General features: G+C 39.2%; 1 protein-coding gene across 5 annotated transcripts in view; it reads right to left on the reverse strand.

Moving 5' to 3' along the window:
- The window catches only part of rgs19 (regulator of G protein signaling 19), a 103,506-nt gene that overhangs the window by 1,785 nt on the left and 89,841 nt on the right, over window positions 1-11,880 (reverse strand). For all 5 annotated transcript variants that reach the window (XM_048608311.1, XM_048608315.1, XM_048608312.1 and 2 more), the window contains one exon: window positions 6,598-6,832. In XM_048608311.1, coding sequence (XP_048464268.1) covers window positions 6,598-6,832 — 235 coding nt within the window. The remainder of the gene's footprint in view (window positions 1-6,597; window positions 6,833-11,880) is intronic.

Genomic DNA, 11,880 nt, shown 5'->3' on the forward strand with positions numbered 1-11,880 from the left:
ATAGATTCAACTAACCAGTCATTTTTCAGGAGCCTGTTGTTCCTGCTGCAGGCACCATCACATTACTAGTGACCACCTTTCATATCTGCATCGTGATTATTATGTTTTATAATACACTAGATTAAAGTAATATGACAGGAATATATAATGTAAATCATTGAATAAGTTCAGTTAACTGCAGTATTATTTTCTGCTACTAGAGAACAATAATGTGCATTGAAAATTTTGTGTAAATCTGGCAATGGTTTAATGATCTTGTCAAAATTAAATTTGACTTTCTGCTGCTTCATCTTGATTTTGTCACTCACGCTTGCTCCTAGTTTTGGCTTCACTCACATACCGTTGGAAGAGTAGTTTGGGTGTGGTGTGACATTAGTCTTTGTACTGAACTTCTTTCATGCCTTCAGCAGTTAGTTTCTCTACTACAGAATTGCCTTGTATACATCTGTGCAGAAATTCCTCAATTTCTCTACAATTCCTTTGGAGATTTTCACAGCTACCTCAGCCTTTTCATCTGACTTGGGATAATGCAGATGTCTGCTGTTGAATTTCCCAACTTTTTAATGAAGCGTTTAAACTCTTCGCTTCTGAACCGAAGGCCACTTTCAAGAATGATGTAATGCCTGAAAGTGCTTTCAGGTATTGATAATCTCTAGTTCACCTTCCAATATTCAGAATAGTAATCTTGGTGACAAGCTAACCTGTCCCTGCGAGGATTAAGAGGTCCATTTCCAGTTTTATCCATAGTCTGTCCGGGATGTTGCATGTCATCAGTGGCTCTCTAGCTGAAACAGCTTGTAATGTATTGGAACTGTGGCCCTTGATATTTTATTCATGTTTGACACATCTCTTGCCTTCCTCAGACATTACTCAGTTGTTTGGTAACTTTCATGGATGTACTTTACCATCTCTCCTGGTAATTCTTTAAGGATAATTTCTCTATTTCCTTTGTAAATATGCCACCTTGGGCTGTGAATTTATTTCCACAGGCCCACTATGCTCATAAAGCAACAGGATTGTCCTCGATCCTTTCAGGCCATCTTTTCATCATTACATTTGTAACACATGAATAGTTGATCTTATTGGGTAATTTACTTGTTTTGAGCAAAATTATGTTCGGTTATATTCATTGGACTGAATTTTTCCCGTCCCTGAACTGTGTTGCCAAAAGTGAGTCAGTTGGAAAAAATATGGTGAGTTCACAAAGTTGAGATTCTTAATGTTGAAAAAGAAAAATGTTCAATTTTACATCCAAGGTTAGAACAGTGAGTTGAGAATCTTGCTAATGAGCAGTGAGAGGCTATATGTACTTATTCATTTCTTATTAGTACCTAATCTTGCCTCCTCTATGAGCAATTTCCTATTCTCCCATATGCCAGAAATACATCAGATGGCAATACTTCCCAGCATGAAAGCCAAAGTAAGTATCTCGCAGTTCCAGCTTGCCAGCCTCCATTTTGGTCAGCAGTCTCCCAACATCTCTGTGGTTTCCAGAGGCAGTGACTACCTGCACACCCTCACCCCTGTTAACTGAGACCAGCATTGGTTGTGCACCCTTATCACATGATCATACCACATCAGCGACTGATTTAGAATAAAGTTCACCATCAATGCTGCACTTTGCAGTGCACTGACACTTTTCATTGCGCTGCTGCTGATAGGCCACTTCACCCACAAACAGGCATCCAACACACACATCGGGGCAAGGTCTACTTAGAAGTACTTTGTTCGCTGTCTACCATTCATTCACTTCGTGCCTACTTGGATACTTACCGCACGCCATCCTTATGTTTGTCATTTTATGCTTAGCTGCCTTATTCAGAACTTAAAGGCTCACTGTACTTCTGCCATGCCTTGCTGTTTAGTACAAGCACAAAGCTGGGCAGCTTGTCATGGTTGTCAGCTCTGATCAGTCAGCATGTACAACAATGTCACCCCCAATGCATGCATCAACAACTTACATTGCTAACATACTGCATGTGTTTTGACTAAATGGCCTTGACTCAAACTCTAAGTGGAGTAGTCCTTGATCAAATCAAGGGGACTGTCATTAGTCGAGAGGTCTTACTACAGTCAGTCAAGGGCATTGTCTGCTCTTAGTCCAGGGGTTTGGACACAGTCAGTCAGCTGCTTGAGGGAGTCAGAATCAGGTGTTCCTTAATACTGCTGTTCAGGAATTGGGCCATGGTTAGTCCTCCAGTCTATTCACTGACAGTCAAGAGGGGAATGTCAGGGACTGCAGTTGTGTTGGGAAAGCTCAGAAAGTTAATAATGGGTACTGGAGGTAGCACGCTGGGATGCATAGGGAAAAATAAATGTGATGCAGGCAACTCAATCTATAAAGTGGGACATGATTTGCAGCAGGAGGCAGGTCATGTATTGGCACAAAGTGCAGCATGATGATTGACATGGCTAAGCTCTTGGTCCAGGGCTCATGGTGTTGGGAAATGAAGATTGAAAAGAAAAAGTTGAGTGGGAACGTGTGGAAGCTCAGAGCTGATGAGGTTGACGGGGTGTGCAAGGAAGAAAGGAACATGAAGTTTCGGAGAAAGGCTGTAAGATGTCAACTCAATGTTCCCTCAGCTTTTGTAGAGAACATAGAACTGTACAGCACAGTACAGGCCCTTCAGCCCACAATGTTGTGCTGAACTTTTACCCTAAACCTAAGGTCTATCTAACCTCCATCCCTACCTGACATTATCATCCATACGCCTATCTAAAAGCCACTTAAATGCCCCTAATGAGGCGACTCCACTACTATACTCCACTCCACTATAGTGCAGCTGACATCTCTCCAGTGGCCATCTGTACCCACTTGTTATGCTTCCTCCCCCAACCCCTTTCCATGAAACCATGACGATTCTTCCTCTCCAGGTACATACCAAATTCCCTTTTGAAAGCCAGCATTGTTTATGCCTCCACTGCCCTTTCACTGCATTCCAGATCCTAACTGTGCACTGTACAAAAAAATGTTCCATTTCATGTCATCATTTCTTCTTTTGCGAATCACCTGAAATTGGTGTTATCTAATTCTCCACGCTTCTGGGATGAGGAACAATTTTCACTAAATGCACTTTACGAGCCCCTCAAGAGTTTGAATACCTCTTTCAAATGTTCTCTCAACCTTCTCTTTTGCAAGGAAAACAAGCCCAGCTTTTCCAATCTATCAATATAATTGAAGATTCTCATCTTTGGAACCATTTTCATAAATTTCTTCTTCACTCTCTCTGAAACCTTAACATCTTTCTCAAAGTGACATGTCTAGAATTGGGCACGATATTCCCGCAGAAGCCAAACGAGTGTTTTATAAAGACTCATGCTAATTCTCTTACTTTTGTATTCTGAGCTGTTATGTATAAATCCCAAGATTCAGTATGTCTTTTTCATCATTTTCTCAATCTGTCCTGCCACACTGAATTACATATGTACTTATATTCCTTTATAATATGTTGCCCATCACAATCTATCACTTCAAATTTTTTTGCCATTAAAGTTAATCTGCTTTGTGTCAACTTGTTCCATCAGTCTGTCACTGTCCTTCTCATAGCGCACAATACTTACAAAGTTGTGGCATCTGCAAATTTTGAAATTGTATGCTGTACACCTAAGTATAGGATACTATTACAATCAGAAAAGCAGTTGAATGACCTATGAATGACCCTGGGGAAATCTTGTTGCAACTTTCATCCAAAGACAATTGTCCACCATTACTGGTTGTATCCCCTTATCTGGCACCTATGCCTCTTACCTGTGCCATCCAGCCCCTGCTGTGGTCTGTGGGGAGGGAAGGTGTTGGCCTGGACTTGCTGAGTTTATCCTGACATCCTTATATGAACAAGCGCATAATATCTGCATTCTCCAGTCCTCTGTATATTCTATCTAAGACATGCATCTAAAATACTGAATGAAGGAGTGGGTATGTGAGAACTTACATAAATTATAACTTATAACAGCTGAGTTTGTTGTTGCATTGTCAGCATATTAGTGACCCAGATTCCCTAGAGGGGTCCGTTGGCCAGTAAAATCATGTTTGGATGGTTCTGTCAAGTATAAAATGAAAAGGCACTGAGATAAATAGAACTTGAAAATCTAAAAGATGCCTGGAAACTTATAAACACTTACTTTTACACTATCAGGTGTGTGAAGAGATAACATTTTGAAGGAATTCACTTTCAAGAATTGAAATGTTACAATACAGGGGAATATACTTAAGTTCAACCCAAGCAAATATTTTGGCTGTTGTGGTCTTGCTGTGGTCATTATGATGAACATAGTCCACAAGGTCTTGTACTGCTGGTGTTATTAACTTTCTATTCTCAAAGAAAATTTAAAAGGCTTTGGTATCAGGAAGACTCAGGAAGGATATCAGTCCTATTTTTGCTTTATTCTTCCCTTTCATTTAATTCAAATGCTTTTTACAATTCTATTCAGGACTGTACCACCAGGGCATTGATCAGACATTTTCTCCCAATTGTAATTGTACCCTAGCGAATTACACTTCCTTGTTCTGAACTTAACAATGATCGGTGCGATGTAGTAAATTTCATAAATATCATGATATTGACAGAAGGTGCTGATCATAAAATTGTTGTTTTGCATCGTATTTTCATCAGCTCATAAACAATAGACAGACGCTAATGTTCTGGGGAATAAAAAGGCATCACAATGTATTTTGTAAGATGGGCAGGTTTTAGTTTAAACCATGCGTCAGGGTTCTGTCATTTCTAGCCCCTTTGGAGATTCCTGTTCTTCTACAGCTGGCTTTATAGTAGACCTATCCAGTTGTGAGTGGGAATATTACAATCCAATGCAAATGGATGAAATATACAATGTATTTCTAATATTTATGCCCTTAGAAATGCTAGCTGACTGGAGGAGAGGAAAGTGCTAATTTGGGCAGTAGAGTTTATTTAGGATGATAATTATTTACTTTGCAAGTCCAAACGTTGCAGTATTTATTGGTCCAGTAGTTAATTTCCAATGAGTCTGCATAGGAGAAGTGAAAACAAGTGCACTGCTCAGCTCAATCCTGGACAGGAACAGAACGATGCTTTGAACAAGACAAGGGAATGCTGAAGTGAGTGGGGGAAAAGGGAGGGAAGGTCGAAGACAGGAAGGAAAGAAAGATAATGGGAGAGGGAGAGAGGGAGGGAAAAAAAGGAGGACAGGGAAGGAGGGGTAAAGGAAAAGAGGAGAGGGACATACAGGCTTGTGGACTCATGAGGAGTTCAAAATACTGTTTTCCAGATTCTCCTTCTCCCTTATTGACTGTGGGTATTTCTGGGGGGTGTGGAGGGGGTGGGGAATGGGGTGGTGGAGTGAGGCTTTTGCCTCTTCTGGGTGGTTTAGTACTGATATGGAAGGAGTTTGTCTAGTCATAATATTTTAGGCATCATTGATGTGGAATAGGCTTGAAGAAACAGTCTATCTTGACCCTGAATGTTGTGTATTAGATAGTAACTCACAGTGTATAAATTCCTGTTTCTAGTTACAACCTGCTGACATTTGTCATGTAAAGGGACACAGGAACTTCTGCCATTTACAAGGCAAATGAGAAATAAAAAGTCTGGTACAAATGGAGCAGGTTTCCTTTTTGCAGGAAGGGATGTGTGTGTTTATGATGGTGTGTCTGGTGTTCTTCCAAACTCCCACCAAAGTTATGGTAGAAGGTAGGCAGATCACCTAGAAGTAAATGACCTCAAATATAATTTGCTATGAAAGCAAATGTTAGCACTTTCACTCACTGCTACCATTGGAAATCACAAGGAAATTATGAACACAGAATGTCAAACAGGCTTCATAATATCATCAACTGACCCACCCAAACAGTCAAGGAAGAGGTTTTAGCTGTACACGTTGAAACAAAACTTAAGCTCTACTCTTAAACAGTCCACCAGAATAGGTGCACATACTATAACAGTTTTTCAATCTGTAAAAAAACTGAAGTTCAAAAGGATGTCTGCTTTACTTTGCAGACTTAATAACTTGATTTTGAACAACAGGTTTGCAAATCAGCACAGTAAACTATTTATAACCTAGTTGTAAATGTCAGCGCCCATTGTGAAAACAGGCACGCAGCTAGGAAACGAAAGTATCAGCATCAACCATAAAATGAAGAACTAAATCTGCTACTAATGGAACAGGCACCAATATAGAGAAAAAAAAATTAAAAGGTGAGCAAAAAAAGGGGCAATAAAGTGGAAAGAAAATGACAACTAAAGAGGGAATAAGATAACAAACCTATAAATAATTGTCGTCATATCAATGGATAAAACACTAGTGTTTTCCTATGACACTCCTTTGTGTAATATTTAACAAAGACATAGTTTTGTTTTAAGCAGTTCCATGCTTTTCTTAAAATAGCAAACAGGAGAATCCCATGTGATAATGGTAGCCATTAACAGCAACCATAATATCTAGGTTAACTTGATAAAAACAATTAGCAGCACCCTATTTATTATTCATCCTCTGTCAGTCAACTCATTACTTTCCTGTTCCTGTGTCCTGGATAACTTCAATTCAGGATGCACCACTGCCATTTCTGAAACCACAGTACTAATAACATTAAAGTTGAGTTCAAGGCTATATAAAATTTACCTCTTTGGGAGAAAGTATTGAAATAAAGTCTTCATATATCATTCGTGCTTTCTCCTCAATAGCACTTTTGTTTGCTTCATTTTTGAGATCCTCACATGCTAGCCAAAAGAGCATATTTTCTTCACTGTATTCAGTTCGTAAGAATTCTCTGAAGACATTTCTGCCTGAAGGAGTTTTCATTAACTTGTCAAAGGATTGAGCCCATGAACGCACTTCTTCTGCTGTTGGCGTTGCACTGTGTATAGTATAATTAGTGAAAACAATGTGAATAGAAGCACAACAACAATTGGCTTTATAAAGTGCCTTACTGACAGATGCCAGATTTTATTAACATCCTGATCTTATTAACTCACAACAGCAGTGACACATGTTTGGGTTTATTAAAAGCAAGCATATTTTTGCCATCTATGACTTACTTAACTATAAAGTATACATCAGCGTTGAACGTCTTAGAAAGATTCTGCATGTATACCATGTTACATTGTCCTTTTTATTTCAGATATTTGTTTATAATACCAAATATTACTATGCATGAACTTCCTTGATTGTTTACACAATTTTTGAGATCCATTAGCTAAAATGCTCTACAATCAATTTATGTAACCTTACACCCATGCAATGGCTAGCAAATTTGATGGGCTTACATGAACAACACATTGATGTAGGTGTAAAGCCAGATGTAACTCTAAGTGCAACACGGCCCCAACACATTCAATATTAGTGTAATTGAGATTTCTGAAAATTAATCAAGAATGCCTTTGCATACTTTTAATACTTCTTACTAAAATCTGCACTACAGGTTCTCGTTGGGATTTTAGACGGAACTTCGGTGTAGGCAAATTTGCTACATGGGAAATGTGGTCGTAACTTTCTGTTAGCATTTATTGGTGCATGAACTAGTGTAAATTTGAAGACCATATTGGCATTTGTGTGATCAATTTTTGTTAGTTTTGTAAGAATTATGCTTCTCTTTAGAATGAGAATTCATCTGACTGCTTTGTACAACAATCATGCAAGAACATTTATGAAACATTACTTGTTGACACATCATAGGCGAACAAGCTTACAATATTTCTAACTCTCCTAGAGAAGCAGCATCACAGGTGTACTTGTTATATCACTCGGTAACTACATAAATACCTACCTCATACCTTTCATTGTGCTGCTATGCTTTCCAAAAAAGGAAATGGAGAGTGTGAAGATAAAATCCTACAGATGGAGAGTGTGAAGATAAAATCCAATACCAGGGTCCTGTGCTTGAACAAGGGGAACTACAATAGAATGAGGGAGGACTTGGCTAAAGTAGACTGGAAACAAAGATTTTATGGTGGGACAGTTGACGAGCAGTGGAGGACTTTCAAAGCAATTTTTCAAAGTGCTCAGGAAAAGTATATTCCAATGAAAAGGAAGGACTGTAAGAAAAGGGGTAATCTGTCATGGGTGTCTAAAGAAATAAAGGAGGCTATCAAATTGAAAGAGAAGGCATACAAAGTGGCCAAAAACAGCATGAAACTAGAAGATTGGGAAAACTTTAAAGGTCAACAGAAAGCCACAAAAAAAGTTATAAAGAAAAGTAAGATAGAACATGAGAAAAAACTAGCACAGAATATAAAGACAGATAGCAAAAGTTTCTATAAATATATAAAACGAAAAAGAGTGGCTAAAGTAAACGTTGGCCCTTTACAGGATGAGAAGGGGAATTTAGTTATGGGATATGATGAAATGGCCGAGGCATTGAACAGGTATTTTGTATCGGTCTTCACAGTGGAGGACACTAATAATATGCCAGTAATTGACAAAGAGATGAAGGTAGGTGAGGACCTGGAAACAATCATAATTACGGAAGAGGTAGTGTTGGGCAAGCTAATGGAGCTAAGGATTGATAAGTCTCCTGGCCCTGATGGAATGCATCCCAGGGTACTAAAAGAGATGGCGGGAGAAATAGCAGGTGCACTGGCGGTAATTTTCCAAAATTCGCTGGACTCTGGGGCAGTCCCAGCAGATTGGAAAACAGCAAATGTGACGCCACTGTTTAAAAAGGGAAGTAGACAAAAGATGGGGAATTATAGACCGGTTAGCTTCACCTCTGTAGTGGGGAAGATGCTTGAGTCTATTATCAAGGAAGAAATAGCAAGGCATCTTGATAGAAATTGTCCCGTTGGGCAGACGCAGCATGGGTTCATGAAGGGCAGGTCATGCTTGACAAATCTTTTGGAATTCTATGAAGACATTATGAGCAAGGTGGACAATGGGGACCCAGTGGATGTGGTGTACCTAGATTTCCAAAAGGCGTTCGACAAGGTGCCGCACAAGAGGCTACGGCATAAGATAAGGATGCATGGCGTTAAGGGTAAAGTATTAGCATGGATAGAGGATTGGTTGACTAACAGGAAGCAAAGAGTGGGGATAAATGAGTGCTATTCTAGCTGGCAGTCAGTGACTAGTGGTGTGCCTCAGGGATCGGTGCTGGGACCGCAATTATTTACAATTTATATAGATGATTTGGAGTTGGGGACCACGTGTAGGGTGTCAAAGTTTGTAGATGACACTAAGATGAGTGGCAGCGCAAAGTGTGCAGACGACTGTGAAACTTTGCAGAGGAACATAGATATATTGAGTGAGTGGGCAAAGGTCTGGCAGATGGAATACAATGTAAATAAATGTGAAGTCATACATTTTGGTAGGAGTAATAGTAAAAAGGATTATTACTTGAATGGTAAAAAGTTGCAGCATGCTGCTATGCAGAGGGACCCAGGTGTCCTTGTGCATGAATCACAGAAGGTAGGTTTGCAGGTACAACAAGTAATTAGGAAGGCAAATGGAATTTTGTCCTTCATTGCTAAAGGGATTGAGATTAAAAGCAGAGAGGTTATGTTGCAGCTGTACAAGGTGCTGGTGAGGCCACACCTGGAGTACTGTGTGCAGTTTTGGTCTCCTTACTTGAGAAAGGATGTACTGGCACTGGAGGGGGTGCAAAGGAGGTTCACTAGGTTGATTCCGGAGTTGAGGGGGTTGGCTTATGAGGAGAGACTGAGTAGATTGGGATTATATTCATTGGAATTCAGAAGATTGAGGGGGGATCTTATAGAAACATATAAAATTATGAAGGGAATAGATAAGATAGAAGTAGAGAGGATGTTTGCACCGGCAGGTGAAGCTAGGACAAGAGGGCATAGCCTCACGATTAGAGGGAGCAGATTTAGGACTGAATTGAGAAGGAACTTCTTCACCCAGAGGGTTGTTAATCTATGGAATTCCTTGCCCAGTGGAGTAGTTGACGCTACTTCAGTAAACGTTTTTAAAGATAAGGTAGATATTTTTTTGAACAATAAAGGAATTAAGGGATACGGTGAGAATGCGGGTAAGTGGATCTGAGTCCACGAAAAGATCAGCCATGATCTTATTGAATGGCGGAGCAGGCTCGAAGGGCCGGACGGCCTACACCTGCTCCTAGTTCTTATGTTCTAAATAGTTATATTTTAGAGAATAAAGTTATTTATACATTTTATGAATTTTCACATTATCTATTATTACCACAGAATTATATTAAGAATTATATTATGTTGTATTATACTAATCAAAAATGACAATAACCTAACGATATATCACTCGGAATATAATTTATGTGTTTATGTAATATATGGGAACCAAATGGATATCAGTTAAAGTGAGGTTCCACTATATTAAATGCAGAAAATGCTGGAGAAACTCAGGTGTGACAGTACCTGTGGAGACGGAAACATTTAATATTTCAAGTGTGATATGACTCTTTTTCAGAACTTGAAAGGAGTTGTAAGTGGTGTTCTTTATACTATTGACAAAGGTGGAAGAGAAGCCAGGGAATATATGGTGTGGAGGCCACGTGCAAAAGACAAAGATGTTGCTAATTGGACAAAAAAGGAATAGAGATGCAAAAAGGGACTAAATTAGGATGTGCAGTGGTGAAAATGGATTCTTATGGCTAAGAGCAAAGAAAACAAGACACAAAAAGCTTACCCCCATAGGGGGCTAGGGGTGAAGAGTGCAAGGAAAATGGGCACAGACATCATTGGGTCAGGCTCTGAAAATGTATATTTCAATGTTTACTTGGTGTGGCTGCAAAATGCCTAAACATAAAATGTGGTTTGATCCTATGGTTTGCATTGTGCTTCCGTGCAGTGGGCCCAGAACAGAAATGTTAGTTTGAGAGCAAGGTGATTTATTGAAATGGCAAGCAATTGGGATGTAGGGATCATTCCTACACACAATGCGAAGGAGTTCCACAAAGCGGTCACCCAGTCTGCATTTGGTGTCGCCAATCTAAAGGAGACTGTGTATAAAATAAATTGCTTTTATTTGACCATATCACATTCTTACATAGAATCATGAATTGCTAGGAATGTATCATTAATGACCTGGTAAGTAGCAGCTGTTTAGGAGCTATTAAATACATTGAAAAGCTGAATCTAGGTTACAGTGTGAACTGGGTTTTACTGCCTAAACTGATACTGAATCTAAGCAAGGCATGACTACCTCCTCCATGCGTTCAATTTCTTTCATTTCATTGTTAAACACAGATCCGATTCAGCTTGTATTTACAACGTGAAACTGCTTTAATTGGAATGTGAAAGCATTTTAAATGATCCTTTTGTGCCCACTGTACTATTTTATATAGTACACAGAGCATTTTTGTTTCAAATCAATTATTTTTTGTCAGAGTTGAGCTTTGAATTTGTTCTTCATTGACAGTACTTAGTTTTACCATCATTTAGGATATTTCCCAGCATTTCATAATATCAATGTTTCAACATTTCATTGTCACAAGACACAGTAGAACTTTAATCATGCGCAGTCTAATTTTATAGATCCTCATTTATAACAAATGATTTTCAAAGCTATTGGGATACAAGTGGAAATTGGGACCAACATTTGTTGTCACACTTTTTTTCTTCTCCTGCCAGAAAAAAATCAGATGATGTTGAATGGCAATCAGCTGAGTTGAAGCTTAATGCTCCTGTTAACTCTTAGATTATGACTTTAGTCAATGGACCTGCCACAGCTCCATGAAGCTGTCCATTGATCTTTCATTTATCTTAATCACAGCCTTGCAGTTATTGATGTGAACTTTTGAAGACTGTGCACACTCACCTTCAGCGATCAATTCAGCAGCCTCTACAATGTTCATCAGACATTAAAGTCCAATTGGAGATAACAAGGTGTAGAGCTGGATGAACACAGCAGGCCAAGCAGCATCAGAGGAGCAGGAAAGCTGACGTTTCGGGCCTAGACCCTTCTTCAGAAAAT

This window comes from Rhincodon typus, chromosome 19 (genome assembly GCF_021869965.1).
Source record: "Rhincodon typus isolate 14 chromosome 19, sRhiTyp1.1, whole genome shotgun sequence".
Classification (NCBI taxonomy): domain Eukaryota; kingdom Metazoa; phylum Chordata; class Chondrichthyes; order Orectolobiformes; family Rhincodontidae; genus Rhincodon; species Rhincodon typus.